Source organism: Oreochromis aureus, linkage group 7 (genome assembly GCF_013358895.1).
Source record: "Oreochromis aureus strain Israel breed Guangdong linkage group 7, ZZ_aureus, whole genome shotgun sequence".
Lineage (NCBI taxonomy): Eukaryota > Metazoa > Chordata > Actinopteri > Cichliformes > Cichlidae > Oreochromis > Oreochromis aureus.
In genome coordinates this window covers 21,732,299-21,759,888 of record NC_052948.1, presented here as the reverse complement: position 1 = coordinate 21,759,888, position 27,590 = coordinate 21,732,299, and the positions used below count along the sequence as shown (strand labels likewise).

The 27,590-nt window shown below is 42.7% G+C and overlaps 1 protein-coding gene across 6 annotated transcripts in view; it reads right to left on the bottom strand.

The window, feature by feature from the left end:
* LOC116330462 (unconventional myosin-IXAa-like) overlaps positions 1 to 27,590 on the bottom strand; it is a 148,975-nt gene that overhangs the window by 101,241 nt on the left and 20,144 nt on the right. For all 6 annotated transcript variants that reach the window (XM_039614970.1, XM_039614973.1, XM_039614974.1 and 3 more), the window contains exon 2: positions 10,231 to 11,200. In XM_039614970.1, coding sequence (XP_039470904.1) covers positions 10,231 to 11,133 — 903 coding nt within the window. In that variant the 5' untranslated portion in view covers positions 11,134 to 11,200. The remainder of the gene's footprint in view (positions 1 to 10,230; positions 11,201 to 27,590) is intronic.

Sequence of the window (27,590 nt, the reverse complement as noted above, 5' to 3'; positions counted from 1 at the left end):
TGATTTAAAGACCAAGGACACAGTCAGTCATGAGTGAACATCTCCTATTCCCCAGCTCCTGGGAGAGCTGCCTGCTAACATGTTCTGACAGGCACCACTCCGGTGCACAGAGGTTAGCACTGCACACGCCATGCAAAATAGTACACACACACAGAGCAGCGGTGCCCTCATTCAAGCAGAAAAAAAAACAGCACCTCCTGCAATACGCAGGCATCTTGAGCGATGGTGCTGTAATCCACGCATCCTCTATCAAGCTGCCAGCCTTATAATAGGCCTTGCAGTTCTCACCTGGTTTGTGAGGTTCAGTGGGTTCACCCCCAGCAGCTGTGGCACCATCGCCGTACTGTAAATGTGTCCATATGCCCGGGGAGTACGTGCCGTTTTAACCCGGGTAGCTGTCTCCAATCCCAGCATCGGTGGTGCTGGATAGGAGCACCGGGCAGGTCCTCAAGCCATTTCACACTCATATTTAATGACGCACGCTCCTTTGAACTCACGTTTTGTTTTGTATCAGAGTGCCGAGGTACTACCTGGATCCATCTATCAGCCACAGGAGACAGAGCCTTTCCCTGAGGGCCTGGTTAAGAGCAGGGAGGGGGGAGGGCATCTGGATGGGAACCATCTGGTGAAAGGGGAGTTTGTTCTGCTACTCCTGCAGCAGGCAGGCAGGCAGGTCTGCCGGCCACACCACCAGAACAAAGGCAGGCTATAATGTGGTCCCCGCGGCCGTGGCGGGGGAGCTCTGTCTGCCTGCCTCCCCAGACAGAGCAGCACACAGCTGGGGTCAGTCTCAAACCCTCACTTGGCCTTCAGGACGGATTTAAGATGCAGACGTCTGCTTGTCATGCGAGAGACTGGTTCACTTTTATGGATTGCCTCCGCTCTTCACATGACAGTAACTCAAACACCAAGATTTTAACAACTCACTTTCTCTACCTGCTTAGTTGTGGAGGACACAGCCGGCAGCCTTTCAGAAATCCGATCCTTCAGTCAGATGACGACTCGAGATTATTTACCGAATGTGCATGTTTTCCAAATGTGGCACAAACAACGGCTGCTCCACATACACAAAGCTTCTGGGAAACTGAATCTTTTTAGTTATTTATTTACTTTTTGCTTAAATTTATGGCTCTGCACAAAAGTCTGTTCAGCTTACGTGAGAGTGAAGGATTTTTTTCGTCATACACTCAGCTTCCCTTCCTGGCTCTGAATGACCGATAATCCAACATAATGTCAGTGGCCTCTTTATTTTCAGCGAGCCTCTGGGTTTGATCTGATCTCACAATCAAACACAGTCAAATAATAGTCAAATTTCACCTCCCATGTATCAGCTCTCTGAAACTTAATAGGCTGCAGGGGACCAAAAAAACCCCCCCCAAAAACCATCTCATCTGATATTACCTGACTGCACAACTACAACTGGACTGCTAGACACAGACGGACACTGGAAGCCAAGTCCTTCCCATCAGCCTGCCAGCTGTCTTCCCGTCAGCGCTCTCCTGCTGTACGCTCATATCTCTGCCGTCGCCTGCCTCTGAACGCCGCTCAAATTACACACGATGGCAGTTATTGGACATCTGCGGCGCATTATTAAAGGCTTTTACGCGACGAGAAACGTTTCCAGCGGACGATGAGAGCATATCATGAATACTTGGATTTTACCGCTGGCATGATGCAAGGAAGACAGTCATTGTTAGTCATGTGTCTGCACTGCTGTATTTCTGAGACGCATCACACAGAGGCTACAGAGGCTGCACTGTAAGAAAAAAAAGAAAAAGGTCACAAGCCTGAACCCCTGCAGGGGCTGATGCAGCAGCCGATGAAGAGCTGAGGGGTCATCAGTCACTACAAATAAAGCTGTGTGAGTCTTTAAGCCTTTAAAACCACAAACACACACACTGTGTCCTTGAGAAGGGAGTTAAGTCAGGCACAGCCTCTTCATTCACTGCAGTGTGATTCACCTTGAGCAAAGGTGAACAATCAGGTCACTGTGATGCAGAAAAATGCACAAATGTGTGCAACAGGATTGGCTATTAGATCAGCCCAAACTTCCAAAGATCTCCAACCAAAAAATAAAAATCTTCACTTAGGTTCTAACAGGAATCATCACAGCGTCGCACTGAGTCCCGACAACAGCAGTTACTTAACTTAATGAGAAAAAAAACGTTCGCGCAGCCAGAAGCAGCCGAGCATGTCAGTGCAGGGGCGCAGACAAATTTCAGACGAAGTGCAGACGGCATACTAATCCACGGATTTAATACGAGTAAACAGAATAGTATAAACAGAGTACTCGAAACAATAGAAAGTCTTTAGACAGACAGTGTCATCGGTAGTGAATATGAACTTCAAACCAAAAGAAATGAGGACAGATTTGGGCGTTCTCTGCCTGTAAGGACAGCAAATATTGCGGGCCAGCTACACGACAGCCCATTAGGAGGTTCAAATAAACTCCAAAGCTACCCCAGCAGGCCGCTGTAATCTTTTCGTATGTTTGGAGCCAAGTATTTTGGTGCTTTTCTCTTACCATTTTTTCCTGTGCCCTTGTTTTGCAGGAATGTCTTGTGTGCACAAACACATCTGCCGAGGTGTGTGAATGTACAGTCCTCCACACTGACTCAACAAATGACTAACACGCGTATAGCTTTTGTCTCCACTGTTGTTAACCTGGCATTTCACAGTAGGAAGATGCGAAGGAGTGGGAACGGGAAATAAGAGCTCGGCGTCAAGAGCAAGCCACAAGCTCAGGCTGCACCACCAAGTGTGGCTATTTTATTTTTTTTACCTTCACGCTGACTAAAAGCCCACTTTCTCTCATTTCCCTGAGCACAGGAAGAAGCTTTCACTGTTACAGCTTGAAAACTGAAGGAAATAATCCCAGCCTGGATCCTTCATGGCCCACCTGGTGTTTCCATTTAAATCTCATTTTAATTTTGTCAATCAAACGTACACGGGAAGGCCTGAGATTTAATATAATTGATTTCAAATATTTATAAGGAACAAGGTTTAAAAAGTAATTTTTCACTCATCTGCAGGTTGCCCCCCCCCTCCCTCCATTCATCCAGTTGGCAGTAAGCCTCTTACACCAATCCAAAAAGAATGATTTATCTAAGGCTACGGGCTTTTATACAAATGTTGTCAAATCAAGGCCCAACCGCAGCATCTCCTGCCAGCGAGAGATATCTCATCCTGCAGAGTGTTTTCTTTCTTCTTCCAGACCTCTTCCTGACGTTAATGTAAAAATCTGGACATCTGCTTTCGTTTTTGCTCCGTCTCAGGCAAACTATAAGAAAAATCTAATGAATCATTATGATGTAAACTAACCAACTTCCAGTCGCCACAGCAGGTAGCTCTGCATGTTTGATTTGGCGGATTTTTAAACCCTTGCTGACAGATTTGTGTCACCTCCACAAATTAAACCAGGGATCTTCTCCTTGTTAGACAAATGTGTAAACCACCACACTATGAAAGCAATTTACAAGATACTGGCAGCCACCAGTGCTAGCCCTCAGCCTCCTGGCAGCAGAATCTTTAGTTAGATACCATAGAAGCAGAATTTCTAGAGCACCTGCCTGGTGGGTCATACTTGTGGGCCAATGTTACCAAAATTCGAACTCATCTGAGACTTTTAGTAGATACATCTATTGTGTCAGGCTTTACTAAGTTATCACGTTCACCAGGTGTTCAAAAAACACTTGACCTCTGACTTTGATCTGAGGCAAAAGATTCATGCTTTTTGTTATTTTCATCTTAATACATTTGAAAATCCCCAACGTCTGGGAGAATCACATCATAGTCCAACAGTCAGCATGACTTATTAAACAGTGTTACAGGAATACAACAAATGGTGTTGCATTCAGTCTTGATATACAAAGTCAAGGTAATAGTGTTGTTTATATTCAAATACCATCACACTTTTATAGACTGCTTATAAAAGTCAGATGTAGCCACAGTGATGTGAGCCTCCACTTTTTGTGCCGTCCAAAAATCAGTTGGGGTAGGATCTTCTAGCTTCATATGGCTCTTTTGCATGTTTCCACTGATTATACATTCAACAGTTAGGAAACTGAGATGAAAAATTCAACCTAGACACCAAATTTTGGAGAAAATGAATAAATAAATAAATAAAGTTGAAAAAGTATCACGGCTTCTGTCTGCTTTACCTCTTAATTTTGCTGAACCTTAGCGTTGGTGGTTAGCATTGATGTATACACTTAAATCTCTACTCTCGAGTTCCTCTAACTGTGTACTTCAACTCCAAAAAAGAAACAAAGTTATACATTTCCTCAAAAACAGCTCTTTCAATAGTATTGATTACCAACCCAAGGTAGGCCCACCCTGTGACATACCCTACTTCATTTGGATTTTTTTTTAAATCAAGGTCTTTTTATTGAAAGAGATTTTTGTACAAACAACAAATCAAACATACAAGCGGTTAATGCGGTTATGGCATTAACGTGATTTTAACGAGATTAACGCTGACAGCACTAATTTTAATATTTTTGGGTCAACCAGCAAACTCTCTACCTAAAGTAATGCAATCATTTGAATACTTTGGTCGATTATCGAGATACAAAGTTATGATGAGTAAAACACAACTGCTTAAATACAATTATAATCCATCAGAAGAAATTAAAAATAAGTATCATTTAGCATGGCAAACAGAGTATTTTTAAAAATATTTGGGAGTTTTAATACTTAAGGATCTCGCGGAACTCATAGAACAAAATTACGTACCAATACAAAAGAAAATAAAGGAAGATATAGCGAGATGGAATTTAATCCCACAAGTTTATATTCGAGAATAAATTCGATTAAAATGAATATACTACCCAAATTATTATATTTATTTCAAACATGGCCAATGGAAATAAGCCAGAAACAATTTAATGAATGGGACAAAATGTTGTCAAGATATACACGGCAAGGTAAAAGGCCCCGAATTAGATTTAAAACCTTACAATTGGATAAAGGAAAAGGGGGGTGGGGCCTTCCTTCGCTCAAGGATTATTATTGGGCAGCACAATTAAAGCCTATGATATGCTGGTGTAATCCTTCATATGATGCTCAGTGGAAAGGCATTGAGGAGGGTCTGACCTTCATTCCCATACAAGCATGAAATCACACTCGACACTCTTTTTATTAAAACAAAATGGGAAATGGAGGGAGCAATAGATATAACAGAGGAAGAGTGGACAACAATATGAATAGTATGGACATACCTCCAGCTCACAGAGCTGGAGGGAATTTGGTTGGAAAAGCCTGATAAGATATTTTATTACACCTTACCAAAAATCTCACTGTGACGGTAACCCTCCCGTTTGCTGGAGAAATTGTGGAAACACGAATGCAAATCGTTATATTTTCTGGGACTGTCATGCTATTAAAGCTTATTGGAAGGGAACACACGTAGCAATACAAGGGATATTTGGAAGTTATTTGCCTTTAGAAAGAAAAACTTTATTTTTTGGATTCATGCCAGAAGGATGAACAAACAACGATAAATATTTGTTTAATATTTTATTGGTGGCAGGCAAAAAAAGCCCTCACAAAAAATGGCTTTCATGTGAGAGCCCAACTATGAACATGTGGATGGAGGTCACAATGGACCTTTACAGCGGATGCGAAATACAAGAGGGACCTGTGTGTATCACGTTGGAAGAAATGGATGGACTATATAATAACACGCAGGCCAGATTTTGACTTTGTTAATTTTAGATAATATATTCTTTATATTACTGGTAATTAAATCTCACTCCCTAAGTGTTTATGTTTATGTTTTTTTGTTTTGTTTTGTTTTTTTTCCTTATTCGGTCACAGGTGTAATGGGGAGTGACAGTTGGTTTAAATAAACTTTTGAAAGGTGCTTGGAATTGTTAAAAGATAAACTAGCCAAGCGGGAGCCCAGTCCACAACGTCTTACTCCATTGTCGGCTCACTAGCGCCCCCTTATTTGGATTTTTCACTCTAAAGGGGACCGCAACATGAGTAAGATGTTGTATTAAATAAAACTTTAACTGAAACCATAAGTTTATTAGTACAGTGTTTACTGAAGTCACAGATAAAAGGAGCTGAAATCAGCTTTCACACAGACTTTTCTTTGCAATCTGACTTCTTTTTGAAACCAGAGCAGTCGCCCCCTGCTGGCAAATGCTGGAAAGAATTAAGTTTTAAGAAACATCTGCATGGGCTTTGCTTTTAATCCAGGAAGAAAACATTTAACAAACAGTAACAGATTATTATTATCTGTAAATTGTGAGCTGATATTACGAACGCATTAGAGAAGAAAAAAAAAATGCTGTAAAAGCTAAAAACTGTTTGAATGCAGCTCTGTTTTATGATATCATAAAATTGCCTTAATGGTTATCACTTTTTTGTCCTTCCTGTTATCATCATTACATCAGCCTTTAAAAATCCACCATTAGTCAACCTCTGATTGTGAGGTCAGCACTTCAGCAGCCAGCATGTGGGGATAATACTTAACTGGTCAGTAAAGGTATCTGTTAGAACATGTGATGTGTAGATGTGGAAGCTGGGTGGTAAATACACATTAATTTGATTTATTTGGCCTAAAGTCACAGATTGGTCCCAAAGCATTTTTTTCAGTCTATACAACAGGCAGCTTTGACTGAGCTCTGGCAGTAATTTATTAGAAAAGTTATGCACTGTATTAGACAGTATCCAATTTACAGGCATGAAGAGGGAAGACGTTCAACAAAAGGGAGATAAAACTACTGAGAACCAAACAGAGTGGCTAGAATTTTAATACTTCATCTGGACCGTCATGCATTTGAAATCAATCTAATAAGCTTCTCTGACCTCATATTTTCAGCCTGACTCTGCCTCAGGGGCACATTCAAACCACCACAAAGCCTCAGTGCAGCAGCAGCAGCAGCATCTGACCGAAGCAAATGGTTCTGTAATTGCCATTACAACTTGTGGAAACCAAAGAATGGAACCAAAGCACTCTTGCGCCCTGCCTGGTGGTAAACTTTTTACCCCAGAAATCTGCTTCTCCTTATATCGGGGAGGAGCCGATCTTCCCATTAAAAGGAGAAAACATGAGTGAACTCGATGTTTTCCTGCATTCTCATTTTAAACATGTTACAAGCTATTCTTTGCGCGCTGGTTTAATGCCACGTGACACATAACCACTATTGATTCATCTTTTACACTACATGAAGCGCATAGTTTCTTTTTTACATGAAATGGCACTGCACGCTTCTTTAATAGTTTAGCTATACTGACCCCTCGAGAAATTCAATATTTTTCTTCTTATTTTTCCTGTTACTGTAATATGTCATTTGGCCTTCTACCAATGTAAATGCTGTGATCTCATATTGAGGATGACGAGTGGCAGCTCATCAAATTAGCTGACAAAATCCACCTACCAGCATCTCTAAAATGCTCACTAATCATAATCCGGCTGGTTTAATCTGACATTTCACCAGTTTACAAGAGTCTGTCAGATTAAAGAAATTAGATAGCCACATGAATTTGTGTGTTCTGAAAGTGACAGAAAAATTATCTTTATACCATCTTGTTTCTAACACAACAAACCACAGCTGCTGGTATTTGATGACTTTTTGTTTTCTACCGTTTGAAATCTATTGACAAGAAAAAGACACCAGAAAAAAAATGACTGATTACTGGTGATCACAGATGCCAGGATTTTACCATATTTTTACCGTTTTACCAGTGTTCTTTATTTAAATATGTTTAAGACTGGCGACGTGTCCAGGGTGTAACCGGCGCCTCAGCCTATCACAACTAGGATAGGTTTCAGACCCTCTGACTTGGATGAATGTTAAAAGTTGTTACAGTATTTTACTGTAAAGGTGTAGGTTCACACTAAAATGCTGCTCTGGTAGCTAGCATTTTACTTTATATCATGTGATCTTTAAAATGTTGCAATGATTGGACTGAGGACAATTTAAAATGAACATTTAGCATCTATTCATACATGTTTTAACCTAATTTTTTACTCAGATGAGTTATGAGCAACAGAATGTAGCAACAGTAAAACTCAAGTCTGCAGAATGCTTGCTGTTCAGACATAAGCACTGACAGTATTTAGAAGTAGTTTAAGCCAAAAAAAAAAGTGTATTAGTGTAAAATATATATTTTACACCACTTTTTAAAATCTTTTTAAATTTGATCTTTAAACATTCCCGGTGCGCACCTTTTTGACACACCACAGTCAGACAGGTGATTGATAGGGAAGTAATTACATGGGACACAGTCACAGCCTCCATAATAAAGCACATATGCAGCCAAATAGTATCTACTTCCTCAGAGAGTACTGTAATGTTCCTCTATCTGTGTTATTATTAAACAAAAAAAGCATGTCAGTTTTTGTGGTGATGTCGCCTCCGGCAACTGAGCTCTGACAGGTATTCAGTCAGCCTGCAGATCAAAGCAGTTGTGTGTGTTGAACCACAGCTATGTGGCTAAAAAAGAAAAAAGCATTTCTGACACGTGTAACATAACCTTCATTCTGTTGGTGCACAAAAACCTCTTAGCCATGTAAGGTATTGTATACAGGCATCACATGAAAACTGTGTTTCTCCAAAGATTTTTTTCTGAAATTTGGAACAAGAATGAGCGTCTCACACATACCAGAAACCTTTTTTTTTTTCCCCAAACCAGCTGCAGTAACAGGTTTCTTTCCCCAGAGGCAGCGTGGGGGTCTTTAAAGGTGATTCATGATTTCCAGCTGACAAATCGTATATCTGACTGAGTGTACAGCAGATTTATTTTACTGTACAGACTTCCATGTGGGATGCATGTGGTGTCAACATGCACAGCTGCATATTGACATGACATCCCCATACATCCTGACAGGAAGCTGTGAGCTGAAAAACAAAATGGCTGACAGAAAACAACAAACTACGGGTGGGCACATATCCCACACAGAGTCATGTTTAGGTTGAAGAGAACATGCTGCCCTTGAACGGACCAAACATGGAATTCCCAATGAAATTCCATAATCCATAATCCATTATTGATTTATAATCCACAGCAGATTAGGCAGCATTCCATTATTTTTTCCCCCCGTTCTCTTGTCAATGCAGAGATTGGACACTGCAGAAAAACAACATATCTAGGTCACACAATAAATATCAAGTATAAGGAGTCATATGTGGTAAAGCTGATGCTAAATATAGGTTTCCTGCCTGTTAAGGCATTCCAGCTTCAGAGGGACATTTCTATAATCCATTTCATGCCTGATCTCATGAGCTGACATTCCATCACCAGAGGGGAAAAGAAATTCCCCCTGACTTCTCTACAGGTTTCGTTGCCCTGTTTATTTTGGTCACTTCCTTTCTACACACAGGGTGTCTTAATGAACAACATATGAACCATATTCAGCTTGAAAACGTCAGCAAACAACAGCTGAAGTCCAACACAGGGGCGAACACTTATGATGTTTTCTGAAGGATTTTGGGTCCGAGTCTTGCTCTAACTATCAAACCTTTCTAGTTTTGATGCCCAAATGAACTGCACAGCTTGACACGAAGTTGGTAATAGTGACAAAAAACGTAGTAAATGCAGTAAAGCTTAATCCCAAATGGGAACCAGACAGAGAAAATATCTAGATATATGCATCAGTAGGTGATTTGCAGCCTTGGTCACAAAACACACCCTGTGACACGATTCAGACAACTCTACAAACCAACTAATCAGAGTCAACCATGTAATGAAAAAGACGTTATTAGCAAGCAGAACATTTGCCGAGCTGAAAGGGCTGTGGTACCAAATGTCATCAAAAAAAGTAGCAATCCTCTTCAAATCAGACTTTACATGTCGTCAAATACTCATCTTAGACTTATGGGGCATTCCAGTTACCTCAGAAGTCCAATATCGGAACTCAGAGTGACATTACTCAGTGCATTCCAACAGTAAAGTCGGAAAAGCAGGGACTTGATTGACAAGTCCTCAGCTAGTGTGTTTTGAAGCTCTGGTTGACTCAAAGCTTCAAAACAGGACTTAACTGAGTTATGTATGACATCACGCTAGCTACATCCATCTTTTATGCTGTTTACCTTTTTTTAGTAAAGTTTGTGCAGTGGAAGATGACTACTAGACTCAAGTGTTGTGCCTTTTAAATCAAATCAGACAGTCAGGTATCACAAATACGCCACCGTTCATTTTAAAAATACACCCATATGTCCTCCATTGGTCACAAGGCAAAATGCTAACCACAGTTTAGTTTCTAATTTAGTTCCTTACCTCTAACACAGGCCCCGCTCCCAGGATGATCTGCTCCACGCCGCTGGCAAAGCCCTTCTGGCTGAGAGCTGTCAGGTGATGGATGAGGAAGTTGGTGCTTTGAGTCTTCCCAGATCCACTTTCACCAGAAATCACTATGCACTGGTTCTTCCGTCGCTGCAACATGGCATGATACGCCACATCTGCCACAGCATAAATATGGGGCTCCAGCTTCCCCAGCGTGTGGTTGTCGTACATTTTGACATATTTGGGATTATAGATTGGCAGGAACTGGAAGGGGTTAATCACGATAAGAATACTTCCAACATAAGTGTAGATCTTCTCCTGGCGGAAGCGTGCACGGAGGCTCTCCAAAAGGGCGCGCTCCGTTAGCTCCGGGAGAGCGCACAGGTCACAAGGTGGGTCGCTCCCTGCAGGCTGGGGGAGGAAACCCCGTTCGACCATGCGCCTTCGTTCCTCAGTCACCCGCAGCCACATTTGCAGGCTGCCGCCATAATGAATAGATCCATCCAGGTTCTTCTCCCGCAGGAGGAAGCGGTAATCCTCGCCACTGCACAAGCCACTACGGTTTTCCAGGGCGGTTCTTGGCCACAGCATCATCCGCTGAACTGGGCAGTCGCCGGGATTGAGAATCCACTCTTCCCCACCGAACTCCTTCACCTCGGCCAACACGTAGCATTTGGTACGGTCCAGGTGTAACCGTTCGATGAGGCACTCGATGGCTTCAGCAGCAGTGGTGTTCTTGCGGGCGGTGACGGGGCAGTAGATGGTGCCCTCAGCCAGGGAGCCCGGATAGACGCGCAAGGTGAACTCCTGGTCCTCCAGGCGCCGCCGCATGCTGCCACTAATGGTGGCCATGTTGGCGCTGCTGGTGTAGCTGCAGCCGCCATCTTGTAGGCTCATGGCGGCGCAGCAGGTCCCATCAGCAAGCTGCTCTCAGGGACCAAGGGACTGACTCAGGACATCCCAACTAGAGGAGGGAGAGAGAGAAAGATGGGGGCGGTTAAGACGGACACATTTTGGACATTAGTTCATGCCCTCACAGCGTCAAACACTTCCAAGTACATTGAGTCACAACGGGATCAGCAGAGTCAGGGCGATTTCATCTGTCCCATGACACAGTAGTCTGACTCAATGGGCTTTCTGTTTCCTATCGTAAAGGGAACCACTATGAGAGCGGCCGCAAAAGAAGAGCATGAGCCCGATGCTAAGGGAGAGTCGAGAACTGATAGTGGGCTGATAGTTATTCAAAACAATGAGGAACAGTAGCTGCTGCGTGAATTTAAAGGCTACTGGCCACAGCTTATCAGAGCCACGTACACTCTGTGTGTGTGTGTGTGTGTGTGTGTGTGTGTGTGTGTGTGTGTGTGTGTGTGTGATAATCCAAGTGCTGTAGCTGTGTGCCAAGATTAACAGCTGCCACCTTCCACACAAAAGTGGCTGTAATGAGAGCACAATGGTGTAATTCACCACTTCCCTGTTGATAGTGGACACAGGACTCCATTCTCCCTCTCAATCTTTCACACACACAAACTTCAAATGTCACACTTGAAAATTTAAAGTGCTCTTCCATCGACTAATGATTTTGGGAGACAAATCGCTTTTAAATTAAATTGCACAAACAACAATAGTGTAGTCTGGGACACGATCAGAAACAGACTATGGCAGTTCTGTGCTGTACAAGATTAATATAACTCGTTATATACAGCATTTTTTACCTGATTATAAACTGATTTAACCATTTATATTTACCTCTCTACTTAAATATGTAACTGCTTTTTCCTTGGGCAATTAAAGCTCCAGCATTACTTATAATATACAGAACAGCTTTATTGTCAAACTCTGACGTTGTTCTGTACACTACGTGTGTCGTTAGTTTGGACTTTATCTCTTGAGAAGTAGGTGAAGTTGTGCCAGAAATCTCGACAGTGTTCAGACTGCATCCGTTTGATGGAGCCACTGAAATACTTCAAGGTTAATTTAACTAACTATTCTTTTCTTTTCCAGAGCCAGTTTACCTCATAATGTTTTCCTTCATTCTTTACTTTCTCTTTTTTGGTTAAATTTTCTAATCTGCTACATCTCTCTCATGCCTTCTCCATTTGTTCTACGATACAACAAATAAGCACCAGAGAGCCAAAGTCAAACGCATGTCAGCGCGGCTGTTAGCAACACAGCTTCCTTTAGTTGTCCTTGGAGCTATGTGTACAGTATATGGCTGACAAACACAGAAAGATAAAGACAGGAGAGGAGAGGATGAGCCAGCCACTCGCCCTTTGAGCGCTCCAGACAGGCTTTCCTCTCCCTCCTGCTTGTCTGGAGTAATCCTGAACACCTACAGGAGTCTGCAGCAGCCCACAGACAAACAGGGAGGAAACAGACAGCCGAGTGTCTGTAAGACACAAAGAAGTGAGCTGTGAGGGATGAAAGACGGGGCAAAGGCAGAGGAGGCAGAGCTGAGAAACAGGCAGAGATGACAGAGAGCCTGGGACTTAAGATAACTGACGCAATCACTCGCTGGGACACTAATGAGCTGCTCAAATAGGTAGAAGGTCAAAGTTTCAAGTCTATTATGCAGAAATGCAAATAGAGTCAGTATTCATCACGGTGCATGTACGCTGTGCTGGTTTCCTTTTGAGAATTTCTGGTGTTTTTACACAAATACACACACAGACACTAAAGGCTTGTATTTCAATGCCACTCCAAAGTTCCCTGACACTGTGGTCACAACGATGTGAGTAATAATGGCAAAAATGCAATCCAGGGCTTGATTTACGGATGGTGATACAAATACACTGTTCCTCACTATACACCCCCCGCTCACACACACACACAGTTTACTTGGATGGGCCACCCAGATTTAGAACCTAATTTTGGCATTTTTGTTTCCTCCAAGAGAGCAACACCAGCCCCTTTGCTGTCACTTTAAAGGCTCCGTCTCAGTTCAGAAGGTAGCCGTGGCTCTTCACATGACGCGTTTTCTTACCAGCCAGTTCACTGTTCAGGTCAATTTAATTCCAATGTCTCTCCAGTGATTCCCGCCTCTGTGGTTGGACATGCACTGTCAGCTAAATGAACCTGGAGCAGGTGGAGAACTGGCACACGTGTCACTGCGCTGTAATAAAACAAGAGCTGGAGTTTGAGTTTACAGCCGTGGATTGAGACTCACACTTGGCGGGGCAGCTGATTGTTTTAGTCTGATGTGTTATTTATTCATCACAAACTAGTTGGTTATTAAGGTTTCTGCAAAGGATAAGCTCATAAATGGTAACATTTATTTTTCCTTTGAGGAAGTGAATGCAGACCTCCTTTTGTGTGGAGACACAATAGAAGCTACATCTTGTTCATCCCACCTTAGTCCCCCCCTCTGGTCAGACACTGCGGGACACATCCAGCCACACATAAATGCATACGTAATGACACATGGAAAAGGAAGTAGTAAAAACTGAACAGGGAATGGAATTTGAGGAATTCTAATTCTATAACATGAGAGCTTTTTAATTGAATGTTATTAGCATTTCATTTTTAGAAGTGTCTTATAAAGCTCCATGGTGAATTTTTGCCTGAGGCCCAAAAGACTATGGAATCGTCACGGCCAGCAGATCTGTTGGAAGGTAATACACTGCACATCCTCACTGGCACATCTGCAAAAACATCTGCAGATGTGCCAGTTTAGCTTGCCTGGTGGATCAGGCAACCATATACTCCAAGGGACCTTCAGCTGTGTCTTTCACACTTTTCTGTCTAATCTCCACCGCTCACAGCATTAAAAACAGATGTCTGAAATCTTAAGTTACTGGATAACTACTGAGCAGACTAGTATGTGCCTACTCTATAAGCATAATGAAGAGGTTTGATTCACATTGAGATGAAGCACAGTCTTGCACATCGCTGTAAAGCTGCTGCTGAGCCCAGCTGCTGTGGCCTTGATTCAGTTCTCCAGTTGCTTCGTCTTCATCAGCTCTCTGCAGCTTGCTGAGCTCAGCTGCCAGTTCAACTCAGAGAGTCATTAAACTGGAAAGCAGCAACTTATGACTGCTGTCGGCATGTCTTCCTGTCACAGGCCAAAAATGAGCCACTGAGGGCAAAAAGCATGCAGATTTCCCAATGAGAACGGATGACAAGGAGACGCAGGAGCCTGGGGGAGACTGTGAAGAATCTTTCCACATTTCTCCATATTGGCAAACTGCACGATACATTCTTACACATCAAACAATGCTATAGCAGAGAGTGAAGAGGGAATTAAATACACTGAAATCAAATAAAATCTTCGGTGAACCCTTAGCTCAGAGCAACAAAGTGTGCAGATCTCCTTTGATGTCTGGCAGGTGGCTTTCCTGAAGGAAAATCAGGTTGTCTGGAATCAGCAGAAAAAACGTTGCCGCCTAAACAGAGCAAAACTACAACTCAGCTCCCGACGTGTGGTCCCTTGGAAATACCGTTTGAAAAACACAGCAGATGTCACCAAAATAAAAGGATATTGTGGATTAGGAGTTTAAAGGGCAATCCAAATCCCTACTTCGGGTAATGACGTCCCCGCCCCACAAATATATATGTGTTTCCTTGTTGCCTCGAAAGCTAATACCACTGGCTTCCCTTTAAACCTTTGCCCGAGTCAGTGGACTGCAAGTCTCCAGAGCAGAAAATTAACCTGTTCGCCTGCATTTCAGCATTTAGTCTTGTAGAGAGTTCATGCAGGTTACACTGGACGCTCCTGGCCAGAAGGAGGTAGACACTGGTGGATGGTGCAAATGTCAAAGGTCAGAGCAGCTAGTCAAGGTCACAAATCACACATGGTAGAGCTGCGACCTCGCTGCCAACATTTTTTGGGGGGAGATGGAAAAAATCGTTTCTGGCATTTCCTCGAACAGCTGCACGCGGTGAGATCATTCGGGGAGGAACTGGATGACTTTTAGAAAACAAAAGCCTTTAATAATATAGCTGGACATGACCTTAACTGTATGTTCAACATCTACTCTAACTATTGCTGACAGAATTAAGGAGGATGATGGATGAAGCTGGAAATTGATACAAGTCGGGTATGGCAGAGAAGGGAGGAGATGAGATGATAGAAAGCAAAAGTGGTGGAAGGAAGGCGAAGCACAGGACAGGGCTGAACATCTGTTAGGTCTTGTTTTGACATGGCTGAATCTGAAGTGCTGACAGCGTGTTGAGATAAGGACGTAAGCTGACAAGGTGGAGAAATGAGCTTGTAGTTTAAAAGTGGAGAGAGACTGAAAGAGTAGAAGATGTCTTAATGAGAGCGTGGAAGTCATCGGACTTGCCGGTAGGTTCAGCCCAGGGTCACGGATACGCATGTGGAGGAAAACTGCAGATGTTTTAAAACAGGGCTCCTAAATAGATAATTAAAGAGAAGAAGACTGACAGAAAGTAGTGAAAAAAAAGGTTCAGATAGGAGATAAGTGTGAGTTTAAAGGACGGGGGGGACAGGAGAAGGATTTCCTGTAAGCTCCTAAACTGATTAATCTGCCCAACAATCCAAAGTTCAAAATTAGTTTTTGAATCAATTTAAAAATCAGCTATTAAAATAACTGTTGATAAAATACCTACAGATTAACTAACTGATTGGATAGGAATCCATCAGCTAATCTGAAGAATCAGCCTCTGAGGTAACAGCCAGGATTTTCCGGCTTCCTGTGTAGCCACCGGACATCTAAACCAGTTTTCTACTTGCATTTAATCCCTATGATTTCCACGCCCTGTTTCCATACAGTGCTCAATGATATATTTGAGCTATAGTGTCAAAGCTCAGACTATAGCTGCAAATCCTCTTCGGCTCTTCTTGTGACTGTTCAGTATTTGCACTTTCACAAAGCAAAAATGAATCCCTATCTTATTGATTGTGCAGGCTTCTGTTTATAGAGATGAACTAACTAACTACTTGTTTCAGCTCTAAAGGAAAGAGAAAGCTAATGGCGCCGGGTTGTTGTGTACAAGCAAATATAATTCTAAAGATATGTAGCTGTAAATATTGATGGAATTGCATTTGTTAAATAAATAAAGATGACTTGGCTTCATAAGCCTGAATAACACTCTAGGTTTGTTGTTTGCGTCCCTTAAAAAAAAAGACTTCGGGTACTCTCAAACATTGTTTGCCGAGTTATTATCCACTACGACTTCCCATAAAACCGTAGCGCCATCTCTTCAATGATGTTGACAAGTGTGTAGTGCGGCTGCAAATATCCATTAGCTGTTGCATTAGAATCATATTAAACCCATTTATTTGTTTTTGAGTTGAAATATGGTCAACATTAACGTTTGCCTCAGGCTTTATTGACTTCAGGCAGATTATTAGGAATCTTCTTAAGTCAAATGTCGTGCGCTAAATTATACCCCGTGCAATCTATTTGATAAATGCAAAATATAAGTCTACATATTTGTTCGTCTGTCTGATGGCAAAATAAAAACAAAATTTCAGACAAAACTGCTGGAAGCTTCATCTCTTTTTCAAATTGTTACCCATCATAACACATGCTGTGCATCCTTGTTTGAGAGCAATTATGGTGCACCACAGTTTATATGATGTTATTTGACCTGATAGAGGGTAGAATAACACTTATTAAACGCTAAGTGGACACTTTAGATTGCTACTTTACTGTAATATGACATGTGTTGGCTGGTTGCTAAAACAGACTGTGTACTGTAGAAAAGTAGCCAACTTGATTTTTGGAAACAGATGTGACAAATTACAGATGGATCTCACTGAAAAGAGAACGCTGCACACCAAGATGTTCTTACAATGTAGATGCACCCTTGATTCACACTGTTACATACTGCCATTAGCATTTTTTATACATCAAGTAATTTCTGTGTAGCACACAGCAATAGCACACTTGGAGACAAAAAGTAATCTCAGGGCTCAGCAAAAATATGTTTCTATTGGATAAAGTAGATACTGGTAAAGTTTAACTTTGAGGACATAACTTGCAGTTGAAAAAAAAGGTGCAATATATGTTACTGTAACGGCCAGAGTAACAACAAAAAACAAAATGTTCTAAATCGCAATAATATCAAAACCTGAGAGAAATATTGTGGTGTTTCCCAGCTCTACTATTCACATATCAGCACAGTCCAACATCAGGCCAAAGACCAGCTAATGTTCAATGTTCCTTTGCATTCTTACACACACCTCTGTCGGGTGATGTCTGGAAAAGTTCATGACTGTGCTACATGTGTTATAATCAGTTAGCTTGTCTAAACGGGATGATACTTAACAAAATAAACATCACATTGTGTTTAAGAAGATTTGAAATGAATGACTGAGACCACAACATCATGAGAAAAATGTTTACCAAGCTCATAATTCAAGTTGTTTTCTCATAGATTTACATACATCTGGTGTCTTTTTGCAACCAAAGGATCTGCTCCCTGCTGGACGCTAGAAATATTGGAGATTTAAAGCACATCTGCACTAGCTTCACGTTTTTACATCTGCAGATACAGCTTCCATCTTGTATACGGCCAAATATAAACCATATTTTATATAAGTTTGTGAACCTGCAGCTACATTTGCTTGTTCACATATGCGCTCCCATGCGCCTGCGCGCACCCAACCCCCTCCCAACACTGCAACTAGATTCCAAATGTGTGGGAACTGGAATAAGAACTGTTTTACATCAGCACTGTAGCAAATAAATTACTGTGCTGCTGCAAGGAAGGCACTACAGGAGTCGGATAGTCTTCAGGATCACAGAAAAGTTTGAGAAACCTGCCAGGAACGGCAGGCACACATCCAAGATATTAAATGCAGATGAGAAGCTCAACTAGTCTTGCAGGTCTAAACAGTAACACCCCCTCCTCTCCCACAGTCGGTTCTCACCAATACACCAGCAATAAACATCAGACCTCAGTAGTCCCCCTACACCGTTAACGCACATAAACACACTTAACGTACAATCTTTCAACACAAAAGATGCACTCTTACCCGTCCCAAAACTGAGCGTTGTGCTAATAAAACTCAAGTGGAAGAATGGGAAGTGCAGGGTTTAATTATACTTTGAACTGACTGCACATCAAGTCTTTTCTGCCTCCTTACAGACACACACAGACTCTCCCAGCCAGGATCACTCGTCACTGAAGATCATTTAAGGATTGCAGGCAGAGTGTTACTCTCAGCAGGCTCACTCTTGATCTACAGTATCATAGCAAGCTTAGCCCACACACACACTCCCAAAGCATCACCTCAGATGAGGGCCACACCTTATTATTGTCCTCAACAAAATTTAAAAGAATAAATCTAAAGTTCAACCTACACAAGTTTTCAAAAAATAATAATCTAGAGCTCACGAATCATTTTCAAACCCTGCTGTTTGAAGAAAGAGATTCAAACAGTTCTTGTTCTCAGTTCCTGAAATCCTGACATTTTAAAGGTCAGGATTTTATATCTGCTACCGCAAAGCTGCTATTTTGAATTCCTGCAACATGTGAGGAAGATAATCATCTTTTTCACTCTGTGTGTATCAACAGCTGCTTATTTGGACAGAAACTTGTCAAAACTGCATCTGCAGAGGTGCTAAAGAGTGTCAGTATATATCCAGGCGGAAAAAATAACTGATAAACACCGCATGAATGAAAAAATCATATACTTAAAAAAAAAAAAATAAATCACTTTTGTACTGGTGGTTAGCACTGTGGGCTCCTAGTAATAATCCAGTGCGGGGCTTTCTGTGTGGAGCTTGCACGTTCTCCCCGTGTCCGTGCGAGTTCTCTCTCCCAGGTACATTTAAAAGGCATGCATGTTAGGATCGGATAAATTTGAGTCCAGATTGTTCCAAATCCAGTTAAAGCTGACTTCTTAATCAAGTCTACAATGTGCTGAAATTTGTGCAAGACTCTTCAAACGTTCTGTGAAAGGCGCCAGGGTTTTTGTCCAACTTTAAACTGTTGCAGAACTGAACAAATAGAAAAACTTTCACCTTTAGACACAGATCTGTGTCGTATTTTTTAATAAGGCATCTCACACTAAGGGTCGTGTTCCTCCCGTGTAGTGTTTACTTTAATCACAAATGTGACGCAGAGGGTTACTGCAGAACAAAAAATGTGTTCAGGCAACTTTCCGTAGAAAGTTAAAGGTTGAAATAAAAAAAAAGCTTAATAATAATCGCCCTGTGTGTGTGTGAATTCCTGAATTCCAGCGGGCCAGCAGAGCTCACAGGAACTGAGCCCACACAGACACAAACATCTGCCAGAAACCCATGCACACAGAGTACTGAGTCAGTTAGCGAAGCACTCTGAGGCTTGTGGACTGTATGTGTGTGTTGGGGGGGAGCGTGTGTGCAAGACGCCACTTCTGCACTGAGCTAGAAACAGGACTTTCTCATGTTAAGGAGAAGATCAGGTCAACACTCTGTGGGTTAAAGCTCAAGTGCAATGCAACAGGAGAATGATCCCAAGCACAAATAGGTCATATTCCTTTATTTATCCAGGGCGATCTGGCCACTTCTGAACACCTCAAAAAGGATTAAATTAAACTTGAACCCCAGTGAAATGCTGGGGAAAGACTGCAAACCCTTCAAACTGGCAAAAGGGAGTGGTGCCAAAATACTATAACAGCAAAGTCAGAGACAGATCCAAAGTTACTGGAAATACTGCAGATATTACACATAAAGGCGCCACAGTTAGCAGTGGCATGTTTTCAAAATGCAGAATTAGGTTTTCTATTTGACAAATGTGCATTTTGTGAAGTCAGGAGGGGTCCTCTCCTGACTTCACAACATGCACATTTGTCAAATAGATAGACATTTTTACACAGCACACACTTTACCAGATCCTTCAATACTGTGTGATGTGTGTTAAGGAGCACTTCACCATTCTCTCTCCACTCTTAGATTTCCCACTGGGGGATGACATCACCTCAGTCCATCCGCTCTCCTCCTGGCACACAACACACACACACACACACACACTGTCATGTATCCATGCCTTCAGTGGACCTTCCATTAACTTACATTCATTGTCTACAATGTAAGCAATACCTATTAGCACGGAAAAATCAGCCTCTCTGAAACGTCGTAGCTCCCTATGTGAAAAGCCCATCACACCACTCTTGCTACTGCTCTTTTCCCAAACCATACCTTCACTTTGTAAAACGTCTTCACTTTCAGTTATTTTAATATTACGAAGGAGTGTTTTTTGCTTTCTGTCCCCATAAGGAACACATGTCCCCATAGTGTGAGCATGGATGCAGGTCCCCACAACATTAGTAAAACACACACACACTTTAATGGAGCGCTAGAAAAAGCCGCAATGGGGAGCTCTATTGATTGAAGACCCCGCTTCTTACTGCAATCAAACATTAACTGTGTTTCTCTGTTGCCATGGTAACATGGTAATTGAAATCAATTAGCATCATGAGCATCACGATTTTCCCAATGTGATGTTTTTGTGCATGTGTGGTGTGTATATTGGCACACAGAGCAGTGAGAGCAGCAATAGTAGTATTGGTTTGTTTTTTTTATTTCAAAAGGCAGCAGAGTGAGCTGTAAACGTCCACTTGTAAAATTATAAATGTGAGTCTATGTGAGGAACTTTTTTATTTTAATGTGTTCTGCAAACCGCTACATAAGCTCGCCAAAGAGCCAGTATCATCTTTCGCTCTTTCTTCCTAGCTAACCAGCCCCCAGGAGACGCCTGTGACTCCATAAGTGATGAGCAAGCGAGTCGCTATTGATCTGCGAGCAGAGACAAAATGTCGACCTCCACCGTCGGGGAGCGTGCTGGAGGCCGACTGCCTCAGGTTTACACTAAAGATGAGTGACAGGAACTGGCCTGAGACAGACAGATGTCGGCGTGGTTTGGGTCTGTGTGCGTTATGTCATTTAATGTGGGACCTCAAACATCAACGCGGGTGGGTAAACGCGTTCACAGGACGTTACTGGTTAGCACCTTAAAAAAACCTGTCAAAACCAATGACGATACAGTCATCGGTCAAAACGGAGGGCGCAACTGTTACACAACTCATGTGATTTCATAGCTGCTACATTCACACCCTTCTTTCCTTCATTCCCTCTAATCTCACCTTTTCCTACCTTTTCCCTCTGCCTACTCCCTTCTCCTCCTTTAGCCTCCATCCTTTTTACAAATTTTTTGTTTTCACTCCTTCCTTCCTTCCCCCCCCCTTTCTCCTTCCCATCCTTCTACCTCCTTTCATCCTTCCTTAACTCTTCTCCTGCCCTCCACCTCTTCTCCCTCCCTTGCCTCTTTTTGCATCATTCCATCCTTCCCTCTTATTCCTCCCGTTTTCACCCCTTTCTCCTTCTTTCTCTTTCCATTATTCACTCCTTTCTCCTCTTTGTTCATTCACTTTCCTTCCCCTACTTCCTTCTCCCATCCTTTTTACGTATTGTTTTCATGCCTTCCTTCCTGTCTTCCTTCCCTCTTTCTCCCTTCCATCCTTCAACCTCTTTTCATCCTTCCTTAACTTTTCTCCTGTCCTCCTTTCACCCCTTTTCCTACTTTCCTTCCTTTCTCCCTTCCTTCCCTCTTTTTGCTTTCCACCCTACCCTCTTATTCGTCCCCTCCTTTCACCCCTTCTCCTTCTTTCCTTCCTCTTTTCCATTCTTCACTCCTTTCTCCTCTTTGTTCATTCACTTCCCTTCGCCTACTCCCTTCTTCCTTGCTTTCCTTTTTGACTCCATGCTTTTTCCATCTTTTCTTCCTTTCCTGCTCCCACCTCCTTTCATCCTTCCTACCATTTTCCCTTGCCCTGCTCATCTCTTTTTGCCTATTTCCATCTTCCTCCCTGTCTTTCTTGTTCCTTTATATCTTCCCTCATTTTCCTTCCTCCTGTAATCCAGTCTCATTATTCCAAACTGAGTGTAGACCTATTCAAAAAAGTCATGTATGTTGAATTTTACAGTATACAAAAATGTCAGGGAATACCCAAAATAAATGAATAAATAAAAATAATTCATGTGTCTCTACATTTTAGCTCATTTAAGTCCAATTTTCAAGTGTTTAAGTGAGTAAATTAGCAAATGTAAGACATACGTAAAAATGTAGAAAAATAAAGAGTGAAATAAAGAGGGAGGGATAAGAGTTATAATACAGATTTAAACCAATTAGTCTAAAAATTAAGGTTCAAGCTTTAATATCAGCTTGCTGTGCTGAATAAAAGCACTTTTGAGGAGAATACGGGGGTAAGATCGGTGTGTATTTCTCTCCCACAGCCTGAGTGAGGCCAGAAAAAACACCCCCCCTCCAAGTGTATTTGCATTAAAGCTGCTTTTGCCCTGGACTTGTTCATCAGAACGCGAGACAATCTGCCCACAGTTTTGGCTCTCAGGGTGCAGTCAGCCAAGCACCACTCAGAGGAGCTAATGCTGAGTAACTGCTGGACACCGCAGAGCTGTGGAAAATGAAAGAGAAGAACTTAATAAGGTGAGCCGGAGCAGCAGACGGGCTCGCTTCAACACAACCGAGGAAACGGGCGTCTGAGATGTCAACAGACTGACCACAGAGGTACCATCAGCTGCAGCCCACGGTGCAATTACCAATCATCAATATTCCCACTTTTCAAACAATGCTACAAAAACGCCATCTCCCCTCACAGGGTCACCGTGTCACTAATGGCTCCATCATACCTCATTGATCCTCCAGTTTCCACCTCTGTTTACTGTTCTGTACTGGGATTTGAGTCCGCAGGACGACAATCAATACCATCCTCCATCCTCTCCCTCTGTTTTGTGCATTAGTTGTCCGCATTTTTTCTTTTTAAAAAAGTCGATGCTCAGATGAACTCAGATTGTTTTGTTTTATCTGTGCTGCAGAGCCCTAAATGTCAAACGAATGGCACGGGTTAGGCTAGGACATCAATGTGAGAAGTTTCCATTAAATTAAATGCAAGCATTAAGACCAGAGATATTCAGAGTGTACGGCAGGCCTAACATCATCCTGCATTACTCACTTCGAGCTGGCCTGGTTAGGAGTGTCCATAAAAGGTCTGGGATGTAAAATGTCAGTTCATTAAATGGCCTCAAAGGATGCTGGCCTCTTTTAACTCTTAATTTAAAACTGCCTTTTTTCCCCTCCTCCTTCTGCTACTTTCCAGTCATACAAAAAAAAAAAAGAAAGAAAAAAGGGGGACTCGGGCTGAGTAATGCTCATGGACAGACCGTTCCTCATGCATAATTTCTGCGCAGTAATAAATGGTGAGGCCGTGGCGTTTTGGGAAGATCAAAGCAAAGCAAGTCTGGCCCTAATAATGGCTCTTATAGTGCTGGACCAGGAAGAACCAAAGATGCCACAGGCAGCAGGATGTGTGCATTTGTTTGCCAGAGAACAAGGAACTACACTTTTGGATACAAAAGCTGCCATAAGCTTTTGTGTTCCGATCTGCTGAACCGATGAATGAAGCTCATAGATGAATGAACTCACAGCGCAGCCCGACAGGTAAAGTGATTGTTCAGCCTAAACAATCACCTGCTTCCTGTGCAGCTCTGTCACTTTGCCTTCAGGGCAACAGCCCGCCACACCTTCAACGCAGACAGACAAAAATAGGTCAGCAGCTAATGCATGCATTTTTTGTGCATTCGCAAGTGTGAGTGCATGCATGTGTATATGCAGTCGCCATGGACCATGTGGTTCTGAGATGAAGAGGTCCGCGGCACTCCAATAAAAGTGGGCTGAAACACGACACCGATCGCCACACAGTGGGGGCAAGAAAAAAAAAGGCAAAGCCCAGCAAAACATGGGTGCCACAAACATTACCAGTGGCATGTCTTTCAAACCAGAGACGGCATTTGACAATCAGCAGAGGGGATGTTGAATTGCATGTCTGCGCCCACATTTTGGACGTTGCCTCTGACAGCGGCTCTCAAGCTTCTGCGATCTGAAATGACATGTCGCCTGTTAGAACACATGTTAGTTTTCCCTAACTGTCTCTCTGAGGCCTGCGTTCTCTTTGATAGGGGCTTTAACCTTAAAAAAGGGTAAGGCTGGCATTCTTCAGCTTTTAATTATCCAAGAAGGAAATAAACCAGCGCTGAAATGTTGCTGCAAGCGGTGACGAAAAGGGCCGGAGCGGTTCAGGCAGGTTGCAGTCACCACGTTAATGTTAATGTAGTTGTCTTAAAAGCAAGCCTGGAAGCACAATTAGAGAAAAATCTTATTTTTCCTGATTACTTATTACAGCACCACCAGTGGGACAAATGTCACAATGTTTTAAGTCGTCTTTGAAATAATCCATGCACCAAGTCTCCTTTTGATACATCAAAGCGTTCGGTTAGGGCCTCGCTTCCTGATTGGCGGTTTCACTGCCAGATTACATTTACTGTGAGAGACAAAAGCCCTTAAGAACCCATACATTCATCCATCCATTATCATCCACCCTTTACAGTCGTGCTGCGGTGGCAGCAGGCTATTCCATACGTCCTTCTCCATGGCAACAGTTTCCAGCTCCTCCTGGGGGATTCCGAGGCATTCCCAGGCAAGATTAGATAAATATTCTCTCCACTGAGTTCTGGGCCTCCCCTGGGGTCTCCTCCCAGGTTGTAGTATCTGGATAATCTCCACAGGGTGGTGCCCAGGAGACATCCTAACCATGTTCCTAATGGCTGGACCACCTCATTGGGCTCCTTGCAGTACAGAGGAGCATTGGCTCTATGTCTATAATACCAAAAACTCATGGTCACAGCAAGAAGGTCCTGGGTTTGAATCCACCACTAAGCCAGGGCCTTTCTGTGTGGAGTTTTTACATTCTCTCCATGTCTTTGTGGGTTCTCTCCAGGTATTCCAGTCCAAACACATGCAGTCAATAGGGTTGGTTTTGTCTTTTTATGTTAGCCCAAAACTAACCCTAACCCAAAACTATGAACAATAACAATTTCATAGAGTTGCATAAAGCTGCAGTGAGTCAACCTATCTGCCCGTCTGGCAGCATTGCAACAAAACAGCCCCACCTAGCAATTTCCCTACAAGTACTCAGACACCACTCAGAACGGGACTGATTAAGGATTATCAACTCCTCTTTTGTTTCTTTACAAAAAAATAGGGACACGGAGTACACAGACTGAAGCACGTGGAGGCACAAAGATGACCTTGATAGGACGCAACAGATGAAGAAGACAGGAGGCTTCGGGGGACCTGGCGTCTGTCACTATGAGTCAGGAGACTGACTATGGCAATCGGGTTTCGAAGAGCGTCATTCCTGTGACGGGAAGAGGAACGGTCATGTTCTCTACAGTCAGCAAGGACAGGACAGCGGAACAGCGATGGCTGATGCATCAGCTGTACAAGGTCAATCCACTTAAAACCTCGGACTTCAGCTAAAATGTAAAGAACATTTTATAAAAGAAGTTGGATATATTTTAAAGATCCACAGTGGATAAAAGTGGACAATGTGCAACACATTCTTGGGCAGATGGGAGATTTCTAAGCTCCATGTTTAGCATTATTGTTGTCTGGGCCTTAATCCAACCTGAGGCAGAGTTCATGTTTGCTAAGGGAAGGGAAGGGGAGGTCGTCCAAAAATCCCAGTTTACAGGACAAAAATAAGAAGAATGCGCCTCGACCAGATGTCTGAATCTGAACAAACTCTGTTTATGACCTTGTAAACGCTTCACCCGAATGATGAGGTGGCCCTCAAACGCAGCAGCGACCTCTGACATCCTGCAGGAGCTCTGAAAGCAAAGGTGACAATGTGTTTTGAATGGCCGCTTTTTAAGCAGAGTTGCAAGAAAATGAGGTGTTTCATTAAGGGGAAACCGAGCGCTGTGCGCAGCTAAGTGGTGCTGCAGTTTCCGAGAACTGTCTGTTTGACGTTTTGATTTGTTTTCTGAGGAAAAGCCTGCATTGTTTGCTCCAGCCCCACCTCTATTGTGTGTGCCAGACCTTGCGTTTCAGCAAATTCAACCAGCTCAACACAATAACAGTGTGAGGTCTTTGCTGCTGTACGTGTTCGGTCGCTCACATCATCTGGGCCTCTGTTTTTCGCTCCTTCTCGGTAGTAGAGGTTTATCTTCGGCTCTCAGTTTTCATTCAACATCAGCGCGCCCCTCCCTCTCACCCTGAAATCCAAAAGGAAATGACTCTCCAATTAGAGAAAGCGGAAGATGTTTCAAGGTCCCCTTTTCGTTCGAGTGAAACATGACACGATAAGAGGCTGAGGGGAAAACACTGCACTGTGGTCACTTTCACTTCCGCTTCAGGGATTTTTCAGCCACAGAGTTCTCTGCACTGACTCAGCCTCCTCCCTCCACATGAATCATTTTCCTGTGACAATCTGTTTAAATGTACAGAAGATTAGCACATCCTCCTCTTAAACTTCACTGTTTCTCGCCTGCATGGATAGTAAATCCCTGGAAGCTCAAGTCTCGAGCTACAGGATGGCCTAAATTATCAAGCCTCCTTGAAAACCAGCACTGCTATCTCTGATGCCGCGGTGCTTGGAGCAGGTCACACAGACATGAGAGTGGACAAAAACAAGTAGAAGAGACAGATTTCTGTGGGGTAATGACAGATAATAACGGGGCTCTAACATAGGCTCCACGGCTGGTTTAACCCTTCCTTACAACACAGGGCTCTGAATCTAAAAGAACTCAGTTGACTCAAGCTACTCTGCAGAGATGACGAGGGAAAGACAAATAATGTGAACGAGAAAAACAAAACGAAAAATAAAAAGGTTCCAAATCTCTAAAAGTCAGTAAAACGATTTTCAGATTCTCATCTGTCACAACAGTGAGAGGAATCTTACAGCGGAGATCTCAGCATGTGATGCCACAAGTTTTGGCGATACCAAGTAAATACAGGGCCAGTATTGCCGATACCAATACTGATACCTTTTAAATTTACCTGATGAATTTTCATGACAACTAAATCACTGTAATTTTTACTTTCCACAATAATTAACTAACACGACAAAACAAAAACACCCCTTTCAATCATTCAGCTGGGTTTTTCTGGATCTGGCAGGCAAATGTTCCTGTCTGTAAAGCACTTGGGGTCAACTTCTATTAAAAAAAAAGATACATGTGACAAACAACAAAATAGTACTTCTTCGTTTGTTCAGCTTTTTGGGTGGCTGGGCCTCCCTTAGAGAGAGTGAGGAGCTTGGTCATTTAAGATTCACATAATATATAATCTCTACTCACTGGAGAGATTATATCACTCAGCCGGCTTGGGAAGGAGCTGGAAAAGGTGGCCAGGGTGAGGGAAGTCTGTCGGAAATGCATGGACGGATATTCCATCCAGTGCTTAGTGTTTACAGTTAGATTTAAGTCTTGATGTTTTACTTTATTCCAAATTTCCACAACATCCTTTTGTGTCTTGTCAAATCTTCCTCTTAGGTTAGCTTTGAGTTTCTTCCTCTTTTATTTTGATAGTCATCTGTCTCAAGTGCCTCG